The 23,096-nt window shown below is 50.8% G+C and overlaps 2 protein-coding genes and 1 long non-coding RNA gene across 10 annotated transcripts in view; 1 reads left to right on the top strand and 2 right to left on the bottom strand.

The window, feature by feature from the left end:
* TMCO4 (transmembrane and coiled-coil domains 4) overlaps positions 1-1,559 on the bottom strand; it is an 89,987-nt gene extending 88,428 nt beyond the window's left edge. For 5 of the 6 annotated variants that reach the window (XM_044769854.2, XM_044769856.2, XM_044769855.2 and 2 more), the window contains exon 1: positions 1,420-1,559. The gene's annotated coding sequence lies outside the window, so the exon portion shown is untranslated. The remainder of the gene's footprint in view (positions 1-1,419) is intronic. The other variant, XM_070510870.1, reaches the window with a different exon arrangement.
* LOC106839798 (uncharacterized) lies at positions 1,530-18,399 on the top strand. 3 transcript variants are annotated; one of them, XR_011503595.1, is made up of 7 exons: positions 1,530-1,668; positions 2,013-2,106; positions 2,207-2,312; positions 2,400-2,468; positions 2,789-2,908; positions 16,529-16,599; positions 17,328-18,399. It is a non-coding gene; the product is annotated as an uncharacterized lncRNA (long non-coding RNA). The 3 variants fall into 3 exon arrangements; XR_011503594.1 differs by having other exon boundaries at positions 2,013-2,112; XR_011503596.1 differs by lacking the exons at positions 16,529-16,599; positions 17,328-18,399 and adding exons at positions 7,799-7,892; positions 7,973-8,109 and having other exon boundaries at positions 2,013-2,112.
* A 43-nt stretch (positions 18,400-18,442) lies between these two features.
* Positions 18,443-19,700, bottom strand: RNF186 (ring finger protein 186). Its single transcript, XM_014854762.3, has one exon. The coding sequence runs from the start codon at positions 19,501-19,503 to the stop codon at positions 18,823-18,825; it is 681 nt and encodes a 226-aa protein (XP_014710248.1). The 5' UTR covers positions 19,504-19,700; the 3' UTR covers positions 18,443-18,822.
* Positions 19,701-23,096: the final 3,396 nt, after the last annotated feature.

The following is a 23,096-nucleotide window of genomic DNA, read 5'->3' as shown; positions in this document are numbered from 1 at the left end:
AAAATCACACAGTGAGGAAGTGGCAGCGCCAGGTTTCCAGGCTCCGAGGTTCCTTTAAGGGCTTCTTTTGGACCACTCTCTACCCACCTAGCCCCTCTGCCTCAAATCCCTGGGGAGCTGGGGGGGACACTCAGGGTGGCAGAACATCTGGAACAAGGCCCACGAGGGCTGAAGGCTTCGAAGGCTTGGGACTGTGAGGTTCCGTGTCTCTGCCCTCTTCACATCCTTCACGCTTGGGAGGTTCCAATGGTCTCTCCCCCCACCCAGCCCTTCCCCTCTCAGACGGAAGGGCAGCGTTTAATTCCACTCTCTAGAGTGTACCCCTCACCCTGAGGGCAGTACTTATCTTGTTCACTGCTGTACCCTCAGTGCCTAAACAGTGCACACACTGGCACACAATAGGTGCTCAATAACTATTTGTTGAATGAATGAATGGCCACCCCCAAAGCTTAAAGGGGTTTCATGTTTTCTGCAGTGAAATGAACAGTGAGTTAGGGAAAAGAGAACTAGACTGTCGACTCCTCCCCTGCGTCTGGCTGAAGTCTCCGGGCTAGGACCCTAGCTGGGCTGTGCTCCCAACTTCCTGTGCGACCCCAGGGCAGGGCAGAAAAAGGACGCTGTCAAGGCCTACTACGTGCTAGGCACCGGGTTGGGTCTGGAGTCGGGTAACCCAGGTTCTTATGCCTTCTTGAGGCCGGCACCCCTGTCGCCCCGTGACTGCAGGCAAACCAGGTCTGGACAGGCAGCCCGCCAGCCCAGAAGGCCCAGCTCCCCACACAAGCTTCCTGGTCTTGGGGAAATCCCCTCATCTCTCTGAGCCTCAGTTTACCCAGCTGTAAAACCCATTCCAAAGTTAGTAGTAATTTTTCTTCCCTCCTGTAACAACAGGTGGCGAGCTGAGACGCAGGGCCAGCCTGTAACTTTGGGGGCCCACAGGGAATTCCCAGCCCCCTTGGAAGTCTCAGTTTGAGCTTCTGCTGTGAGCTCAGAGGGCTGGAGGGGCGAGGAGAGAGGGGGCAAGGGGGCACGAGAGGGGCCCCATGGGACAAGGGGAAGCCCCGGGGCCCCAAGTGACCTTGGGCATGTCCCTTTCCCTCCCCGTGGCCCAGACCAGCGTCCTCACTTATCAAGGGAGCGCTGGGTGACCTCTAAGGGCGCGGATCCCGAGCCGGGAGGAGGGGACGCCTGAGCACTCCGCCGGGCCTCAGTTTCCCCATGGGCGGCCCTACGTGGTTTCCGAGGGCACTTCCGGCTCAGAAAGAAAACAAGCAACAACCGGGCAGCCTTGGCCAGGGGAGGGCCTGGCGCCCACCACGGCCGGAGGGCGGGGGTCCCAGGGCGGCGGGGCCGGGCGCCGGGAGCCCCCGCGTGGGGCCGGTGGCGGGCGCGGGGAGTGGCCGGCGGGACGCGGTCCCTTACCTGCAGGCGGAGCGGCGGTGGCGGCGGCGGCGGCGGTGGCGGCGAAGGCTCGGCCCCTCCCTCCCTCCGGCCGCCCGCCGCCCGCGCAGCCGCCCCGAGGCCCCGGCCCGGCCACCGGCGGACGTGCGTGCGGAGCGGGGCCTTCCGGGCTGCGCTGCGAGCTGCGTGTCCCGACCCGGCTCGCCCGGCCGCCAGCCCGCGACAGGGAGCCGGCATCAGGAAGTGACGGCCCGCCCGGCGCGAAAGCCGGTTTGTGGGTACAGGGCCTCCAGGAGCGGCGCGATCAGGGCGCGGGAGGGGCGCTGGCGGGGGCCAGTCTGCAGGAGCGGCTCCCAGGGCCCGGGCCGCGAGTGGAGGGCCGACGGCCACTTGGATGGAGGTCTTCAAGAGTAAATTATATCCGATGAAGACCCTTCCCGCGTGTGTAGACAGCCCTTTGAAGTTTACGGAGGCTTGAGATATCCATGCTGTCCCCGATTTTTCTTTCAGTTTCTCTAATGCTAAGTTGAGTACAGTCTCAGGGCCTTCCCATTTGAGGTTCCGGGGCCTGGCACTCTGCCCCGAGACCGTCCCTTTCCTGTGTCTGTTTCCAGCTTTCCATGCAGGGTGGCATCTGTGAGTCTTTCCTGACCGCCCAGCACATTGAGTCATTGAGCACATATTTACTGAGTGCCTACTATGTGCCAGGTACAGGTAGGGGAATCACACCGGCCTTCCAGTCCTGCTCTATTTTAATCGCAGCATTTATCACTTTATGCAATTATTTTGTTCGTTTTGCTGTTTGCAGATTATTGTCTGCCATCCCCACTAGAATTTAAAAGCCCTGAGAGTGGGGGTCTCGCCTGCCTTGTCCTCTGCTGTGTGCCCAGCCCCAGGGACTGGCCTGGCACTTGGTAGGTGCTCAGAATCATTTAGTGAATGGGTGAATTGATCTTATTGCCCTAGCAACCCTGCGAATTCTCATCACGCCCATTCTACAGGACGGGAAACTGAGGCTCAGGTCCCGGCCACGCAGAAGCCACAGCAATAAGGAATGCCAGAGCCAGAGCGTGAGTCACTGTGGCCACAAAGTCTGTTGCTCTTTCTTCTGGTGAAGGCAGCCCAGTACTGTGAGTGGAAAAGACACTGGGCAAGGTCACAGACCAGCTTCCATGCAGAGCCTGTGACTCGTGCCCCTTGTGGAATATGCTAGGCTTCCATCTCATCGTCGCTCCACTGGTCCATCACGACAAGAGGAGCAGCTCTACCTACCTCTAGGACTGTCATGAGGGTCAAATGGGTCAATAATGTGCACTCTTCAGGGCCATGGGGTTGTGTCTGAGCGTGTAAGTGTAGGGGAAATGAAAAATTTTCCTTTCTTCCCTTCTAGGTTCTTTCTTCTAGGTTCTATCAGTGAAATGGGTATAAGACAAATTAACAGGAGAAAAACAAATTTAATTTCATATGTCCGGGAGCCCCATAAGGATATGAAGACTCACAAGGCAGCCAGGTAATTGAAGCCCGTCTGCCATCCTGAGCTAAGGAGAGGAGCAGGGACCCCGGGATGCCAAGGGGAGGAGGGCGGAGGAGATGTTTGGAAAAACAGAGGTTGTCCTGTTAGGCAGATAAATTTCTTAGGTAAAAAGGTAGCTCTGTGACTAGCTCTCTTCCTGCTCCAGGCCCCCTTTCCACTGTGAATGTAGGCAGTTGAGGGGGAGGTCAAGAGCTTTTCCTCATCTGCTGGGGTTTGATTGCCTTTAGCTCAAAATAATCCTCGTGCCAAAGAGACATATTTTAGGGTGGCAAAATCTGCTCCCCTTCCTGGGCCTTGTCAAGATGGAATATTCGCCATATGGAAGTGGACACCAAAAAAAAAGCTTCCCGCCGGCCCTCCTTGGCTCGGTGTCTGGTGGCCCCTTCCAGCCAGATCGGCTTGGCAGTGTAGGCGCCATTTTGCACGATGGCTTTGCCCTGTCTCTAATTCAGTTGGAGACTCTGTGGTGAACATTCTTGCCTCTGAATATTGGATCCAGTTACAGCCATGCCCACTGCCCACCCCTCACCCTAGGCACCCCCGCTGAACAGCACACAGGACCTAGTCCATAATGGAGGCTACATGTAGGTAAGGTGGAGAAAATACGTCTACTCCTTTGGTGTATGCCTTTGAGATTATTGAGGTTTGGTGTTGATCACTGAAGAATTTACTTTCCTCAGCTGTAAAATGAGGATATTTCTGGCCCCCACAACCTTCAACCGTTGTCATGAGGATTAAATGAGGATATACAGGTAAAAGGCTTTGAACGGTGTCCAGCACACAGGACGCACTCAATAAAAACGAGCTGCTATTACTCCTGATAAAAGATGCTTCTACTAAGATGTCTTCTATCGACTCCTCCCAAAGGAATGTTGAGGGTTGTGCTGGAACAAGAAGCTTTTCGTAACACTGACCAATTCAGCCAGTATGTATGGAGTAGCTGGTGGGGTTCCGGGCATCGCACATATAGCAGGGGAAAGAACCACGTGTTTCCAGCAAAGCCATGGAGCTTACATTCTAGTGTGTGGGGGAGGGGAGATGCACAGGAACCAAACAAATAGATAATCCATCGGGTAATGATTACTGTTATTAAGAAAAAGTAAAGGGGCCAGCCCAGTGGTGTAGTGGTTAAGTTCATGCACTCCTCCTCGGTGGCCCCGGGGTTCACAGGTTTGGATCCCGGGCAAGGACCTAGCAAGTAAAGTGGGGTGAGGGGAACTCAGGCTGGTGGTGCTACTGCAGAGGTCAGAGAGGCTTGCTGGTGACATTTGAGGTGAGGGGAAGCCGGCAGGTTATGGGGCGGAGCATCCCCGGCAGCCAGCCACTGCCAAGATGGTGAGGGGGGAATGTGGTTGATGCTTTCAAGGAAAAGGCCAGAGTAGAGAGCGCTGGGGGAGTAGATGAGATGAGATGAGAGAGGGAGTGAGGTCCACATTACTGTGAGCTTTTTAAAAAGGCTGATGTTTGGATCTAGGGTCGCCAGATTTGGCAAATAAAAACACAGGACACCCACTTACCTTTGAATTTCAGATACACAATAATAAATACTTTTTTAGTATGAGTATGTCCCAATATTGCCTCGCACATACTAAAAAGTTATGCATTGTGAATCTGAAATTCCAGTGTAACTGGGCATCCTGTATTTTATCTGGCAGCCGTACTTGGGCCCCACTCCCAAGATTCTGCTTCTGTTGGTCTGGGGTTGGGCGAGGCATAGGTACTGTTCACAAGCTCACCAGGGATTTCTGACGTGTGCCCAGCGTCAGGAGCCACTGTCGTAGGGCCTCGTCTGTGGATTTTATTCTGCATAAGATGGAGAGTTGGAGAGGTCTGGAGCAGTGGTGTGACGTGTTCTCACCTTTTAGAAGAATCCTACTGGTTCCTTGTGGAGGAGAGAGGGCTGAGAGTGGACACGTGCAACCGGTTAGGAAGCTGTTGCAATAGTCCAGGCCCGGGAAGGGGCCTGCTATGGGCTAGGCGCAATAAAAGTACATAACGCAGGCATAGGTTCCTGGCTCCTGCCCCAGACCTACCCAATTTAGAATTTCTTGGGGGTGTTGAAGCCTGAGAATTTATTTTTTTTACAAGTTGCCCCGGTGATTCTGATGATCAATCAGGTTTGGAAAAACTAAATGATTGGATTTGATTCTCCCAGAAATGATGGAAATAACCACGAATACTGTTTAGGAAGCATTATCTGTGTGGCTGGCCCTATGTGCTTTCCATACGTATTTTATGTCACTTCATCCTATGCAGTTGATACTATTATTAGCCCCATTTCACAGAGGAAGGAACGGAGGCTCAGAGAGGTTAAGGGACTTGGCCGGGGTCACCAAGCTACAAGATAGCAGAGCCAAGATTTGATCCCAGATCTGGCTGATTGTGCTGTCGTGCCCTCCCATGGGCTTAAATGTCAGTACAGGTTCAAAGATACTTAGAGGAATTGTGGCTAATGGATGCCCAGCAGGGGAAGCCTCCTTGCTATGTTCCATAGATGTCTGTCCTTCCAGGATGTAGGTAGCGCCTGGCCTGGCATGAGTGTTTGTGGAGTGAAACTGAATTCTGGGGATGATGTCACTGAAGGCAGCCCCATATCCCTTCCCGTGGAGTATCCTTACCGTCAGCATGCTACCGTCATGCTGAACTTGAGACTGAGTGACCCAGACGATTGTTTATGGTCACGTCTTTCCTAATGATGCTCAGAAATAAACAGGGCCCCTGTGGGGAACGACTGGACACACCTTCAGTGGGAGGCCAGGGTGGAGGGTGCTGCGGACGGCTTGTGGTTACCACGGATATTGTTACGTTGCTGAGCAATCTCTTGTCTGTGTTTCCAAGGCGTCTGTGACCCAAAGAAATAAACATCTTTTTGTTAATTGGACCATCAACTGGAATTGGCTAAGCTGAGTGGAAGGGGTTTGGGGTCAAAGCCACATGGATTAATATTTCCCCCATGGTTCTTGTGTGTTAGGTAATAATTTTGTAGTCTTCTGCCTTATCTGTTACATAGAGGCTTGGGTGATGTCACTCTACCTGCTTCTTATCTAAGAAGGCTTTGTACTTGCCCTGATCTGATATTTTCTGGTGCGTGAGACCCATATCACTGGTGGTACATGAGACACCTTTAGCTGGTACATGAACTTGCATTAAATCACCTTGGATCATACATGAGAAAGTTATTCCCTTCAATCCTTATTCTCCTGAGAGCATAGTTTGATGCTATTGAATATTTTTTTGAGATATAATTTTTGTTTCTTATAAACTTCTTATCAAGGCCTTTAATTAAACTCATGTTTAAACCGTTTTTCTCTGTGACTTACAGGTTCATGAACAAATGAAAAGTATATATATATATATAGTATATATATTTCTTTTTTTAAACAACTTTATTGAGATATCTTTGACATATAAAATTATGTATATTTGAGGTGTACAACTGATGTTTTGATATATGTATGCCTTGTGAAAAGACCACCCCAATCAAACTAAATAACTTTTTTTTTGAGGAAGATTAGCCCTGAGCTAACGTCCACCACCAGTCCTCCATTTTTTGCTAAGGAAGCTTGGCCCTGAGTTAACATCTATGCCCCTCTTCCTCTCCTTTATATGGGGGAAGCCTAACACAGCATGGCTTGATAAGTGGTGCATAGGTCCACACCCAGGATCCCAACCGGCAAACCCTCGGCTGCTGAAGTGGAGCATGCGAACTTAACTGCTACACCACTGGGCCAGCCCCCAAACTAAATAACTTAATTCATCACCCCTACATAGTTCTCATTTGTGTGTGTGTATGTTGAGAACATTTACTTTAAGATCTATCCTCTTAGCAAATTTCAAGTATACGATACAGCATGGTTACCTGTGGTCACCTGTGGTCGCCATGCTGTACATCAGGTCTCCAGAACTCATTCACCTTGCATAACTGAGACTTTGTACCCTTTGACCAACATCTCCTCATTTCTCCCTTCCCCCTCCCCCCAGCCCCTGGCAACCACCATTCTACTCTCTGCTTCTATGAGTTTGACAATTTTAGATTCCACCAATAAGTAAGATCATGCAGTATTTATCTTTTTGTGTCTGGCTTATTTCACTTAGCACAATGTCCTCCAGTTTCATCTATGTTACTGCTAGTGGGAGGATTTCCTTCTTTTTTAAGGCTGAGTAATATTCCATTGTATTCCTCTAACATTTGCTGATCTTCCTTTTTAATGAAGGGAGAACAGGCCTCAGCTCTCCAAAATATTGAGTTAGGAGTTAATCATTCTGTTATTTATTTATTTAATAAATGTTTATTTTGGAAGATTTTAGATTGACAGAACAGTTACAAAGATAGTACAGAATTCTTACCTAAGAACCATATATCCTTCACCCTGTTTCCCCAGTCTTAACATCTTACACAACCATGGTTCATTCATCAAGACTAAGAAACCAATATTGGTGCATGACTATTAACTAAAGTATAGACTTTATTCACTCGTTTTTCTACTGATGTCCTTTTACCGTCCCAGAATTCGGTCTGGGATACCACATTGCACGTAGTGTTATTTATTTTTTTATTTTCAGTACTGATTTCATTTTTTAAATTTTTCTAGTACTTTCTATAATGGCTAATGATCCTGGTTTTTTATTTATGACAGTGATATATTTCCTTTTAAAACATTAAGCAAAGTGAGATTATTTTTAATAAAAACAGTGATAGTAAAAGTGGTAAGCAGATATGGCAAAAAATTCTCCATTTCCTCCAGGTTGACTTTACCTGTAGGAAAATCCTCCCCATGGGCTGGCAAGATGGTCACCAGTCAGACTAGTGTTCTTCCAGCCAGACTGATTTCTCTCACCAGTCATAAGAATGTATGTTTCCCTTAGGATGGCTGGTCATGGCTGCGAGTATCAAATGCTGACCAAGATAGTGGCCAAAATCCTAATGACACTGATGATGGATGGAGCTTAAAATCCAGAGGTCAGTTGTTCCAGAATTGTCCCAATAGCTCAATGATGTCAGCAAGGACCTAAGCTCTTTCTGTCTTTCATTATCCTCAGCACATTGGCTGTTGTCCTTCACTGTGTCACCCAGTGGTCCAAAGATGGCTCCCTCAGCTGCAAGCATCCTTCAGCAGTTACGTTCAAAAGCAGAAAAGAAAAGAGAAAAAGAGAGCTCTCTTTGTGAGTTCTTCCTCCTGGGTTTCTCTCCAAGGGTCACAGTGGAAACGATTTCCCAGAAACCCTCTTGCTGGGATCACATGTCTGGATCACATGACCACCCCTGGTTGCAAAGGAGTCTGTGAAAGCAAGGATCTGGGACAGGGCACTGGCTCAGACCCCCGTGGGTGGGGGCAGGCCAGTTGTAACATTTGCGGAGCTCAGGGCAAGAACACATGATGATAAATAAAACATGTCCTCACCTGCTAACCTGACAGATACACCTTCAAAACCACGTGGAAGATCAGGTGTGAATTTAGAATCCTTCAACTCCTCAGAGTCCTGTGCCAGAATGTGGCTCCTGGCTCACCACCCATCCTCCTTCTCTTCCCATCCCCGGTCCAATCCCGTACCATGTGAGGTCCTGCACACAGGCTTGTGGACACGCCAGCCCCCACTTTCGAGCTCTGTCTGCCCCTCCTACAAACAGCCACCCCTTGGCTGCCCCTCAAACCTAGGAATGTGGGTGCTGCTGCACCCTCGGGAGAGTGAGTCAGGGAAGGGATCCCTCCCGCAGGCTGGAAGCGGGCTTGAGGCTGTTTGGACAGGGAATAGTGGGGTGCCAGGTCCCCGGAGTGTGGGCTTAGGTGGGCATATCCTCTTGGCCTTACAGACTCCTCTCTGCATTGGGATGGGCGTGGCTGAGGGGGGTCAGCGTGGGACCCTCTAAAGGCTGGGGCCCAGAGCAGAAACTGTTCTTGCCAGTATTGATTGGGCACACTGTGGCACAGACAAAATCACGTTTCTCTAAAGGCAGAAGGTGGAATGGCTGCTGAGCAGGCTGCCCTCAGTGTCCGCCCCACTGTGAGCTCAATGGGGCCTGGGGTCTATGTCTTGTGTGCCTTTGTCTCCCTAGGACTTAACCCAATGCCTGATATATGGTTAAGGTGCTCAATCAGTACTTCTTGAGGGGCCGGCCCGGTGGCGCAGCGGTTGAGTTCACACATTCTGCTTCTCAGCGGCCTGGGGTTTGCTGGTTCGGATCCCGGGTGTGGACATGGCACTGCTTGGCACGCCATGCTGTGGTAGGCGTCCCACGTATAAAGTAGAGGAAAATGGGCACGGATGTTAGCTCAGGGCCAGGCTTCCTCAGCAAAAAGAGGAGGACTGGCAGTAGTTAGCTCAGGGCTAATCTTCCTCAAAAAAAAAAAAAAAAACTTATTGAATGAATGAGTGAGTGAATGAGTCAATGTCACTATTAGTACTGTTGGAAACTGTCCTGCATCCCCCTCACACCGGGATGGATGCTGTTGGAGGCCAGAGTCTAGAAGGGAAGCCCCGAGGGAGTTTGTTTGGGGTCCATGGCAAAGCAACAGCCCAGAACTCTTGCCACATTCTCTGCTGGACCCCCACTCCCCCCCATGCTCACCTCCAGTGGACGCATCTTTTTTGTGCACACAGCCACAGACTTCCTCCTCAGGGTCTGCTAACACAGATCTGCTTTTGCTAGTTCAGAGTTTCAGGGCTGCTGGGTAGCTCCGAGCGCTCCACGCTGAGACCTCCACATGCAGTTAGAGGACCCCTGCAGCCTGGCCCACAGGCCCCTCCACCATTGGGCCCAGCCTTCTCTCTCTGCTCTCTGTGACAAATTCTCGGCTCAGACAGGTCCGCTCTCAGCCCCTGACTATGCTGTGCACTTTCCAGCTTCCAAGCTTTTCTCACACGATTCTTGCTGCCCGCAGTGCCTTCGCCCACCCCGTTCTTTCTGGCTATTCAAACCAAACCCCTGCGTCAAGGCCCAGCCAGTTCCCACATCCTTCCTGAGGCTTGCCCTGGCCACCCAAACCCCCTTCCTCGCGTCTTCCCTAGGAATTCCCAAATGCCGTGAGGTGTGATGATGCTGTGATGAGGAGGTATCGGCCTTCTCTGGGGAGCCAGCTTATCTACAGGAGGGATACCAAAGGATATGACAGGCGGTCTCATGGACAGGCAGCCTGGGGATGGCAAACAGCGAGGCCTCACTGAGACTGGCGATTTGGGAAGTCAGGGCCTGAGGTTTCTCTTTTTGCCTCTCAGAGGCCACGTGGCCTCCCTCTTATCTGCCTCTCTGTGACTGTCAGCTTCATTAGTCACTCACTTCCAGCTTCCTACCTTTCACATGCCCATGACCTCATATTGGTTCCCAGCTTTTACTCTACAGGACCTTGGAGCTCAAGCATGCACGAATGAGTCAGGGCTCCTTTGCTCACAAGTGAAACAATCCAGTCAAAATGATGTAAGCAAAGACAGGGAGTTTATCGACTCGTGTAACTATTGAAAAATCCAGAGGAAAGTCCACTTTCAGGCATGGCCAGCTAGGTATTCAAATAATATGATTAGGAACCTCTTTCTATCACTGGGCTCAGCTTTCCTCTGGGTCGGCTACATTCATAGAAAAATCCTTCTATGTCATTGGCTTAACCTTGAGCCAAACCCCATGGCCAGGGGATATGATGCTTTGATTAGCAGGTTTGGGACACATGCTCTCCCTCCCAAAGAGAAATATGGTATTATTACCATCAGAATCCAGTTGGACTGAGATTGGGTGGGGAAGAGGCAGGCCCTTCAAGGAGCCCCAATCAGGCTGGACGTTCACCTCTAATTAGCTGTGGGAGGAGGGGTTTGGCTCACACACCTGCTGCTCACATAGGGTCTCTGCAGGGAGATCAGGTACTATCTGTCTGCTCAGTGTCCCTCGTTCCTCTGCAAACAGCATCCTCCTTTGTTCCAGGTCCTTCTTCTCCCCAGTCACAAGATTCTACAGTCATGTGTTGCTTAACGATGGGGATACGTTCTGAGAAATGCATCATTAGGCGATTTCGTCGTTGTGCGAACAACATTGAGTACACTTACACAAACCTAGATGGTATAGCCTACTGCACACCTAGGCTGTCTGGTACTAATCCTCTGGGACCACCGTCATCTATGAGGTCTGTCACTGACCAAATGTCATTATGTCGTGCATGACTGTATTGGGGCTGCCCGTCACAGCCCTGCTGCTCACAGGGGAGGACTTGTAACCCAAGAGGACCAATCAGAGTCCTTCCTTGGGACTTTTCATCATTTAACCAAAGGAAGAAGGTCTGCTGCTTTCTTTCTGGAGGTGAAGCTAGGAAGACTTGAGTAGGAGTTGGCCAAGTCTCCAATCTCATAGGAAAAGCTGGTCAGAGAGAACAAAACCCAAATGCAGAGAGAAAAGGAGACGGAAATGGAGAGAAACAGTCTGAAGGGAGGTCTAGGCCTTGGGTTCATCATTGCCAAAGCTCTACAGGAATCTACCTTTGCCCCGTTTGGTCAAACAAGCCAAGAGATTTGACTTTTTGCCTCATTCGAGCAGCTAGTGTTTCTGGGGCGTGTGCTGTGTGCTGGTACACTGTGCTCGCTGATCTCCACAGGGGATCTTGCCTGATGCTCACAACTTGGGGGTTATCTGCTCATTTTAGAGATGTGGGAACTGAGGGTCAGAGAGTTTGAGAGACTCCTTCATACAGCCAGGAAGTAGCAGGGTCAGGATTCAAACCAGACAGTCTCCGGAACAATCCACAAAGCTCTAAAACCCTGGGTGAGGTGGGTGTACATGGGGCAGGCATCCCAGTGTGGCATTAACACTGGGCACCAGTCTCACACCCAACCTTTGCCCTCAAGCTGCTTAGACCCTATAACATTGTTATGTCAGGCTTAAAATTTTTTTTTTTTAACTATGAACTATGGGCAGAAAAGCACATACAGGATGTAGGCACTGCTTATAAATAAATAGAAAGTAAATACCCTCCTGTGTAATTACCACCTAATCAAGAAATAGAACATTACCAGCTTTCCAGAAGCCCCACTGTGTGCTCCTCCCCAGACAGAACCTCCTTGTCCTCTAGAACTAACCCCGTCTTACCTTGTTCAAGCCTCACTCAGCTGTTTGAGTCTAGTGGATATGTGTGCATCTTGTTTTCCTAACTAGGGTGATGCTGACGGGGTGATGGTGATAAGGACTGTCCCTTCCACTGTACTTCTTGCCTCCCCCACTTGCCCGGCACACAGTAGGTGCTCTTGCACATTTGTCGACAAGCCGACTGGGAGGGGCAAGCACCTACTGTGTGTTGAGAATTGTGCCAGGTGTTCTACATGTCGTCTTGTTGAATTGTCACAAAACCTCTACCAGGTCGGCCTGATTACCCTGCATTTCCAACTAAGGAAACTAAGGTTCGGGCAAGGCTTCTACCATGCCCGAGGTCACACAGAGAGGAAATGGTAGACCTTGGCTTTGAACCCAGGTCTGTCTGACTGAGGGCCCTACTTCTTCCACGGTTCATTCTGATGGGGCTGGGGAAGGTGACAAAGGAGGGGAGCGGTGGGGTAGGCAGGGGATGGTGAGTGCAGTGATTGAGAGAGGGGCTCACAGAGGGACTGGGCCGCCTGCTTTCAAACCCCAGCTCTGCCACTCAGGCAAGTTACTCCCCTTTTCTATGCTTCAGTTTCCTCTCTGAATAGGGGTTTTGTGTTGATTCGATGAGACCACACGTAAAACGTCCAGCCTAATAACTAATAATACTTACCTCATAGGGTTGTTGTGAAGAACAAAAGAGCTAAGTTTAGCACGGGAAGTTCCTAGAACAGCAGCCTGCGTGTGGTAAGAACTCGATAAACATTAGCCACTATTATTGCTGCCGTCATTTGGGAACGGCTGCGTCCACGGCTCCTTTGCCAGCTGTTTTCTTCTGTAGATTGACTCCAGTGAAGGGCTTCTGGCTGACGTCTTTGGAGAAGCAGAGCTTGTTTCTTCTGGGGGTCACGAGGCCGATAGAATGGAGACCGGCCTCCTCCGACAGTGGCTGGCCCGAGACCCAGTGCCGTGTTTCCCTGCCTGACCCCACATCCGAGGAGAGCTGACTAGGCACCAGCCTCCTGGGCCTGACAGCAGGGCAGCCTCATCACAAGGTCGGGCTGGCTCTCCAGAGGGTTGGGTGCGGAGATGCAAAAGGGCTCCCGGCTACCTGGCCTGTGGCATTGCAGCTTGCCTGGGCTTTGGAGGGGCTGAGGCTCATGGTGGGATTTTTTTAGCAACCAGGGGCCTGGACAGCTCCTGAATTAGGTCAGAAATATTGATGGCAAGCAACAGAAACTGATTCTGGCTATCTAAAGAAAAAAACTTAATTGTAGAGAAGCTCGCTCCAGATTCAAAGTTCTGGAAAAGATTATGTGACCTGCATCATGTGACTGCCTCAGTGAAGTGGGAAGGTGAGCAGAGGAAGGACCAAGCGCTCCAGCTGGGCTCATGGTCGCTGATGGAACTCTCCCTGTGACACGATCAGCCACAGGGCAGTTTCCTCACAGACAGAGATGGGGAGTCCAACAGGTGGGGGAGCAGCTGAATACAAGACAGTCAAAGGAAAGAAGAAAAGACAAATGTCCACTGTGGTCCTGTCCTCTTTGAGCAAACAGGCTCTTATGGTGGGTGCCTAGAGCATCCTGAAAGACAAAGTAGCCTGTTTCTCGATGCAGACAGAATGCTGAGGGGCAGTGTGGGGCAGTGGGAAGTGCAGACATGGCTTTGGAGTCAAGCAGTCAGTTCAAAGTCTGGTACTTCGCTCACTTGCTTATGACCTTGGTCAAGTGTCTTCATGTCCTGGGTTTGAAATCTTTAATCTGTGAAATGAGGATAATAATTCGGTAATTCTCATATGGTTGTTGCAAAGGTTAAGGACAATTTAGGAACTGTGGGCTCTGATTCCAACTCCATCTCTGACATATTGGGCACTTTTTGGGGGGAAATTACAGGGCCTCTCTGAGCCTCGATTTCCTAGCTACAAAATGGGAGAAGAAGTAGGACTTAACCTTGGGAGCCAATCAGACTTGATTTTGAGCCTGACATTGCCACTTAAGTGCTACGAGACTCTGGGAGGTTATTTAGCCAAACTTGAAGTGGCCCAACTAAGGGGCACAGTGTAAGCACAGGCCCATGACAGGTACTGTATTGGTTTCCCAGGGCGGCCATGGCCATAACAAGATGCCACAGCACCTGGTTTCTTAAACACCAGAAATTGATTGTCTCATAGTTCTGGAGGCTAGAAGTCCAAGATCAAGGTGTCGACAGGGTTGGTTCTTGCTGGGAACTCTGAGGGAGACTCTTCCAGGCCTCTCTCGGAGCTTCTGGTGGTTTGCCGGCCATCTTTGGCGTTCCTCGACTTGCAGAAACATCCCACCCTGGTCTCTGTCTTCATCTTCACATGGCATTCTCCGTGTGTCTTCACGTGGTCTTCCCTCTATGTGTGTCTGTCTCTGAGTCCAGATTTCCTCTTTTTATAAGGACACCAGTAATATCAGATTAGGGCCCACCCCAGTAACTTCATTTTAACTTGGTTCTCTCTGTAAAAACTCTGTTTCCAAACAAGGCCACATTCTGAGCTAATGGGGGTTTGGCCTTCAACACATCTTCTTTTGGGAAGGGGGAGACAATTCAACTCATAATAGGTGCTTTGCATATATTAGTTTTCCTTCTTCATCAAAGTTCGTTATCAAATAAGATTAAACGCTCTGCTCAGACCTGGCACGGAGCAGACTCTCAATGAATATTTGTTGAATAAACGCATGGATGGATCCTAGGTTCCATGGTGTTCTGAGCTCCACAGTTTTCTACCGACCCAAGAAATCTTTCCCCTTTTAGGAAAGTGATTTCAAGATCCTCAGACGAGAATATAAACTTGGTAAGAATGGCTCCAGGCAGACTCAAGAGCTCGGAGCTGATTTCTCTTTGAACATGCTCTGTGCTCTTCCCACAGCCTGAGGAATTGCAGGAAGGTCCTTCATTCCTGGAAATGCTTTCCCCCTTCATAGACAAAGAATGAGTTGTTCTAGCAAAGGCTGAAAACTTCCTCCAGTCGTTTGAAAAAAGGGTCCAATGAGGAACAGGGGCTGTGAGGTGAGATGAGAACATGGCTGTGGGTCATGGGATGGGGGCTCCCACAATCCTCTGCCCTGGGTACCCACTGAGTCAGGAAGCTATAACCAAATGGGGGAATGCCATCTCTTCTTAATTTTTCACCTCTCAGGCCAGGGGGCCCATGAACCTTGAGCCCTTATGTTGTGCTGGAATGTTCCATATCATGTAGCAAAATGACTCAAAGTCCAAACTCTGGAGTTAGGCTTCTGCAGTCTACTCTCGGCTCCTCCACTGCCTCACTGTGTGATCTTGAGCCAGTTACTTAACCTCTGTGCCCCAGCATCCCTGTTGGTAATTTGGGGGTAACAATAGTACCTGCCTTGTGGCACATGTGATGACATATGTAATACACTTCTCATGGTGCATTCAAATCGTGTTAGCAATTATTGTTTTATTATATTGTTGTTGAAGACACTGCCGATGCTGAGGCTGACGACGCAGGAGGTGAATTCTGGTACCCAGGTTTTAATAAACTTCCTTATCGATACGATTGAGTAAAATAAGATTAGTCTGTTTTCATCATTCCTGTTAGGGCTTTCCAGAACTCAACCCATCTCTCTCCCCTTGTCTTCTCCCTCCCTTCTTTACCTCCACGTGATCCTCAGTGCTCAGCCATAGATTATTTTACTAATTCCTCCATACATTATAACCTCTGTTTCACAGGTCAGGAAACTGAGACTCAGAGAGGTGAGGAGACTTGTAATTGGTGAAGCTAGAATTCAAGCCGGGTATCTCTGACTCCAAGGCCACAGAATAGGGAGATGAGCGGGATGGGGGTGAGATTTAGTGTCTCCTTGCCATTACTCTCCATCCTAAGGACCTCCCCTTAGGACCTGAGCTCAAAGTTCTCCCCCAGATTGGCCTGTCCTGGACAACGCTCTCACTCTGGACCGGCTTCTGCACCCGATCATCAAGGCCGGCCCCCTGCTCTCTATCACACTGAATAGGCCCCAAGAAACTCATTCACCCAAGGGGTCAATGATTGATGACGAGGCAGCCCGCTAGGACTGGGGACTCTTGTTCAGTAGCACTTCGAATGCTCACGGAGGCCCTGGGAGGTGTGTGGTATCCTCCCCCACTTTATAGGTGAGCAAACTAAGGCTCAGAGAAGTTCTGTAGCTTCCACTGGCCACACACTGGGTCAGAGCTCAGCTTTGAACCTCCGCCTGCCTCCCTGGTTTCTTCCACTCACGTCCTTTTGCAGCACTGTCTGTTGCCTCTGCTCCCTCCAGGGCAGCCAGGGCTGATATTTGCCTTTGGTGCTCTCTGTCCCTGTACTGCCAGGGACCAGAAGGTGGTTGGGACCAGCTGGGTTTCAAGGGGGCTGGTAATAGCAATGTCAGGACTTCTTTACCCAGGAGGATGGAGGGCACACTGGTTGGGGGCCAACGTGCAGCACAGCCTGCTGCAGTGCAGGCCAGGACCGGGTGGTAGAAGTCTGCAGGAACGCCATCCCATTTTGATCATTTTCTTTTCTTTCCCCTTAGCACAGACAACAGGTTCGGGAATCCTCAGGCCTCTCTGAGCACCTGACCTCTAGAATTCGGAGGCTCCTGAGGTTAGTTTCCTGTTCTCCCTCAAAAGCCCACAAGTGGTGACCAGCTTCCTGGTTGTTTTGGAACTGTACGCAAAGGAGGCAGCATGATGGAGTAGAAAGAGCCCTGGATTAGTTCCCCAGGGAGCTCTGACAGCGGCTGGCTGTGCAACCTTAGGCAGACGAATTTCCCTCTCTGATCCTCAATCTCCTCATTGGCAAGACGATCTCTACTTCATCAGGTTATCATGAAGATTCAGCTAGATCACATTTATAAGGCAGTGAGTGATGTGCTTGGCCCGTGGGAAGCACTCAATATACCTGCACCCACCATTGTTATGGAAGCAATGGTGTGGTCATTAACAACCGAAACCTTGGTGAAGGGTTTCTTCTTGGTGGAGGGAACCAGATGAACTAGATGGAAAGGGAGTGGAGGTGAGGGAGGAGAGAATGTTCCCTCCCCATCCTGTTGGCAGCCATCCCCAACTGCACATGCTGGAGGCCAGCTCAGGAAGTGCCGAACAGCTCTCATCACTTACTCCTCCTGGGGAGACAGGCTGTTCTTCAGGCCCACGTGCATGCCCACACACACTCACACACACTCTCTCTCAGCACCAGGACTGAACATGGCCAGTGGGTGTCTTGGAGTTGCCCTGGAAGTACCTTATAAGAAAAAAAGGAAAACTCAGATTTCAAGAACAGCTAATTGCATACATACTTATATTTTGGCTTTTCTTTGTGTAAATTCACAGGGGATGTGACCCATGTCCACCGTTCAGGGGCCCAGCAGTGCCCTCGGCTCCTGGCTTCAGGGGTCTTAGGAATAATCCAGTCCTACTAGCTCATTTCGGGGAAAACAAAGCTCAGAGAGGCAAAAAGCCTTACTCAACAACACATACCCAGTGGGCCACAGCCAACCCCTGCGCTCCAGTGGCAGAGTTCGCTTGTCCTTTCCTGACAAAGGTACAATCTCCGTGAAAGAGCATCTCATCTGCAGCTGTCATCCTACCGGGAGGAAAGTGGGGGCAAGCAAGGACGATGGACTGTGCTCGGCGAGCCCCTCTGAGGTTTCAAGTCTGCTTCCCAATCATGAGGCCTTCGGAAGGAAATAACGTGTCATCTCCCACCTTCCAGGCCCCTGTACCCCCACGGGTCCCCCCGGCTGAGGCCTTACCCTAGAAACCAAGGAAGGTCATCCCCTCCGGCAGAAGCCTCCTCTATGATACGGAGCAGAAATGGTCAAGAGAAGACACAAAAGCCCTTCAGGCGACTGTGACTCTCAGGGTGGGGCAGGAAAAGTGGGGTTATTGGAGAGGACGTTGCATTTATGGGGCCTCTTATCTTTATGACAAAACACTCAAATGGGAATCAAGATGCAATTATAAAGAAGGTAGCACCCATAAAGATTTGGTTGTAGAGCGTGGGACTGTGCCTCAGATGGGCAGCTGGACCCACTGCCGGTGGGGGATGTCCTTGCAACCCTGAGATTCTCTGGGAAGTCAGGGCCTGATGGCACAGAGCTGGGGAATCCTGGGGGCTGCTGGGGGCAATTCCCAGGCCCACCTGGTCCCCTCCAGCCCTCCCCAAATCAACCAACTAAATGTGGGAGTCCCCTGGCAGAATAGGAAATACCACTGTTCTGTACAAGTTCCCTCCCTCCATCCCTGGAAGCAACTCAAGGGAGACCCAACCCCCCTGGACATTCGGTGAGGTGGGATGGGCACGAGATGGGCAGCCCTGGGGGGAGCACAGGAGGACTTCCGTGGGCTCCAGCATCCCAAGAGGAAAAATGTGTAACAGCCAGGAACATGAACAAACTGCCCCAAACACAAAAAAACAAAACAAAGAATAAAACCAACTACATAAATTGCAAAAAAGGAGTTCCGGTTCTATTTGTTCTGCGAGAACATCAACATTGCAATACTTTCATGAAGGTGTGTAAAGAAAAACCAGGACCAATGGGCTAAGAGGAACAGGAGGCCCCCTTGTAGCCTTCAAGTCATTTGGGCCTCCTCTCCCACCCCAAATAGTTTAGCTGTGCTATACCCTGGACAGGCACAGGCCTATCATCCAAGCACACAGTTCTTGACCCAAGACAGCCGTTCTGGCTTTGGCTTGCGAGTCCAGCTGGCATTTAATCTCCCGAGGGAGCCAGTCTTAGCGCAGAGTCGCTTACCCTGTTCACTGTGAGAGTAATGGGGCCGCAGAGGCGGAAGGTGTTCCAGGGACTGCCTGGTCAGAGGGCACTCAGGCAATGTAAGCGATCTCACCGTGCTTCTGCCCTGTGCAGAAGAGGGTCCTGGAGGAGGGCCAACAGCTGGCCTGGCTGCTGGAGTGACAGCAGAAGAGGGTGAGCATCAGGAAGGCCAGGATGATGATGGAGATGAACACCCACTTGGTGATGCCCGGGTAGATAAAGGGCAGGATGAGGGTGATGAGCAAGACCAGTAGGAGCAGCTGTGCTGCCAGGCGCCGGGCCGCCACGCGGTTGGCATTTGCCACGTCCTGCCCATCCTCCCCCGCCAAGCTGAGGTGCCCTGCTGCCAAGGTGGCAGGATCCACCAGCCCCTGAGGACAGAGCCGCACCTCCGGGCATGGCCGGTCCAGCAGCCCCATCACGGCCTCCTGGTTACGCAGGCTGCAGATGAGGCCCCCGGGGACAGCGGTGGCCTTGCGGCACAGTGGGCAGGTGATGGACCAGGTGTCATCCTGCACGCACAGCAGGAGCTTCAGGCAGATGGCGCAGAAGGAGTGCTGGCAGCCCAGTAGCTTGGGTGGCCGGACACAGCTATAGGGCTCCCGGCACACCAGGCACTCCAGGTCGCTGTCCCAGGAACCACGATGACCCCCAGCAGAGCGTGTGGCGTTGGTGGTGGTGGCTTCTGTGGAGATGGGCTGGGGCTGCTGCGGGACCTCAGTGCAGGCCATTCTGGGCACAGGAGCCAGAGGGAGGCGGCCGCTCAGGGCCTGGGCATCGACGAGGAGTGGCAGCTGGTGCCGCTGTGACCTAGATGCAGTCTGACCTTAGGCTGGGCATCTGAAGCCTCTTTTTCCTTCTCGTCAGGTGCCTGGTGACAACAGCTGTCTGGCACCACTCTCCCAAGGCTGCTCAGCTGGTTTCTGGGCTTACCTTGTCCCTTCAGTTATTATTATTTCTTTTCTTAAAACCTAGGGTTAATCAGTAACTCGTGGGCCTGGAGACTTTGAATTGCCTGATAGGAGGGCCAACGGGGGCAGGGCTGAGCATGAATCAGGACTTTCTAGTTGGGGCCAGGAGCCTCCTGAGCGCCCGCGGGACTGCGGCTTGGGAGCTTTGGGACATGTTAGAGTCCCCACCACCGCCATCGCTGCCACCCCACCCCTGGAGCCTTTTAAAACGCAGATCTCCAGGCCCCAAACTCTGAGACCGAGATTCGGTAGGTCTAGCTGGGGGATCTAAAAATCTGCACGGGTAACAAACGTTACCGTGATTCTGACACAGGTGGACCCCACTTTGAGAAAGGTGGCGTAGGCGGGTGTCAGACAAGACGTTTTGGATGTCAGGATCAGCAGCAAAATGTTTGTCTGTGCTCTGAGCGCATTAGCAAGCAGGTGGCCTTGTGAAGAGAGAAATGAGGGGAAAAGTATTCTGAGTAGAGTGGGGAGACAGCCCAGCCAAACGCAGAAAAACCAAAACCAAAACCAAAACAGCCCCCAGGTGTTTACACCTGCACTGCACTCAGTTCCTCTACTGTCACGACAGTTGTATTAACACGTGCTGATGGACGAGCATCTCACTGGTACCCTGCTGAGCCCTTCAAGTACCTACTAACAGGTGTCATTGGCTGTGCTCGAGGCACACCGCACACCCAATAGGAATCAGAACAGCTGTCATTTATTTGGGCCTACTCTGAGCCAACCTCCGGGCCAGGGGTCCTCATCTGAGATCACCCAACATCCAGGCACAGCGCCGTGAGGAAGGCACTGGAAACAAAGGCAGGGTGTGGTCAGGGCAGGCCTGCTGGCTGTCAGCAAAGGGGCCTTCCATGGCCCCAGGACTTGGCAGAATCTACTGGTGTCCAAGGTCAGGTTCCCAGCGTCGTCAGTCCAACAACTCAACGTCCTCATTCCGTGCGGAGGCAGTTGCCTTCCAGGCAGCTCCTCCGGGCTAACAGGTTTCACGTGGGACTGACGGATACACGCAGCATGGCGGTTAAGAAAATGGGATCCCCTTAACTGTCCCGGAACATCAGAGGGTAGGGTGGCACCATCCACTCCCTCAAAAGAATGCCTCACTCAGGGGCTGGCCCAGTGGTGCAGTGGTTAGGTTCGCACGTTGCTTCGGCAGCCCGGGGTTCGCCGGTTCGGATCCCAGGTGTGGACATGGCACCGCTTGGAAAGCCATGCTGTGGTAGGTGTCCCACATATAAAGTAGAGGAAGATGGGCATGGATGTTACCTCAGGGCCAGCCTTCCTCAGCAAAAAGAGGAGGATTGGTGCCAGATGTTAGCTTAGGGCTAATCTTCCTCAAAAAAAAAAAAAAAATAAATAAATAAATAAAATGCCTCACTCAGGCCACACTGAACCCAGAAGGATGTGCTGGGCTGTCGTTTGCTGTCACATCAGCTGTTGAGTCCACTCGGAGCCCAGCTATTCTGATTCAGCTCGTCCTTCCTACCCCCCCCCCACCCCCGCCGTACCCACCCTCCCCTCCAGGGGCAGGCACTGCACACTTGCTCGCCCCTCCCCCTGAGCCCTCCGTCTCTGAAACCCAATCCCCACCCTCCGCCCTGGACATCGACATCGCTTTTCTTCTCCTCAGCCTTCAGCTTGACAATCTGTTATTTCTTTCCATTCTGTTTTCCGCCAGATCAGGTTGGCCCCCAGGTCTGGCACTGGGTGTCTGTTTGCTCCTCAAGCCCAGCATCTGTTTTTCCTTCCGCAGTGGCCTGTTTTCCCTTTGGGTAACCGCTGTTCCCCGTTGTCATTCTGTGTGGCTCCCAGCTCTGTGGAGGGGGGACGCGATGTGATTCGGGGCAGACCAGTCACTGTATTCCGCCTGCTGGCTGCAGCACTTGGCGCGGAGACAGGTGTGCGATCTGAGCCAAGCCTGTGAGACTCAATTCTGGGACTTCTTTTCTTCTCTTTCTTTTCCTGCTGCGTCCTAATAGTTTACAACATTGTGAGATTTCAGTTACACGTTATTACTTATCCATCACCATACAAGTGCTCCCCTTCACCCCCTGTGCCCACCCCCCACCCCCCTTCCCCTGGTAACCACTGAAACGTTCTCTTTGTCCATGTGCTTGTTTATCTTCCACATATGAGTGAAGTCATCTGGTGTTTGTCTTTTTGCTTATTTTGCTTAACACAAGTCCCTCCAGGTCCATCCATGTTGTTGCAAATGGGACGGATTTGTCTTTTTTATGGCTGAGTAGTATTCCATTGTATATATATACACCACATCTTCTTTATCCAATCATCAGTCAACAGGCACTTGGGTTGCTTCCATGTCTTGGCTATTGTGAATAATGCTGCAATGGACATGGTTTCAAGTTCTTTGGATAGATACCCAGTAGTGGGCTAGCTGGGTCATATGGTATTTCCATTTTTAGTTTTTTGAGGAATATCCACACTGTTTTCCATAGTGGCTGCACTAGTTTGCATTCCCACCAGCAGTGTATGAAGATTGCCTTTTCTCCACATCCTCTCCAACATTTGTTATTTTTTGTCTTAGTGATTATAGCCATTTTAACCAGTATAGGGTGATGTTTTAGTGTAGTTTTGATTTGCATTTCCCTGATGATTAGCGATGTTGAACATCTTTTAATGTGTTTGTTTGTCATCTGTATATCTTCTTTGGAGAAATGTCTGCTCATCTCCTCTGCCCATTTTTTGATCAGGCTGTTTGTTTTTTTGTTGTTCAGTTGTGTGAGTTCTTTATATATTATGGAGATTAACCCCTTATCACTCAATTCTAGGACTGTTGTGGAACTAGTGAGAAGTTTCTCTTACTGCTGGGTTTTCAAACTAGAGGATGGAACGCTGGACCTGCCAGGACCACAGTGTGCAGAGAACCTGTCTGAGAGTAAGGCCAGCACAGTATAAAGATGAGAAAAGAGTCAGAAAAAGCCCTGATGACATTGTTGAATGCCTGGATCCAGCATGCCTGAAGCCAGAGCTCTATCTTTGGATTTTTTAAAAATATAAACCCACAAAATCCATCCCAATTTTTATTCTTAAGCCAGCTTGAGTTGCTTTTCTGTTCTTTGCAAGGGAAAGACTTCTGAGTAACACAGCAATAGATGAAGAAAAGAAGACTTTTCTCGCTGTGTGACACAGCGTCAAGCATCGACAAGACAATCAGCCTGCATATGGCCAAAAGTGAACCAACGCCTGTGTGTTACTATGCTAAAAGAGGCTCTGTGTCTTTTCTCTGCTTTGACTTGCATCATATAATGCTCCTTTGTGTTTTCTAGACCCTAGGAAGGGTTGGGGATGGGAGGAGAAAAAATTTGCTGAGCTGCAGTCGTGTACAATGA

Source organism: Equus asinus, chromosome 5, assembly GCF_041296235.1.
Source record: "Equus asinus isolate D_3611 breed Donkey chromosome 5, EquAss-T2T_v2, whole genome shotgun sequence".
In the NCBI taxonomy this organism is placed as follows: Eukaryota; Metazoa; Chordata; class Mammalia; order Perissodactyla; family Equidae; genus Equus; species Equus asinus.
This window is presented reverse-complemented; position numbering and strand designations above follow the sequence as displayed.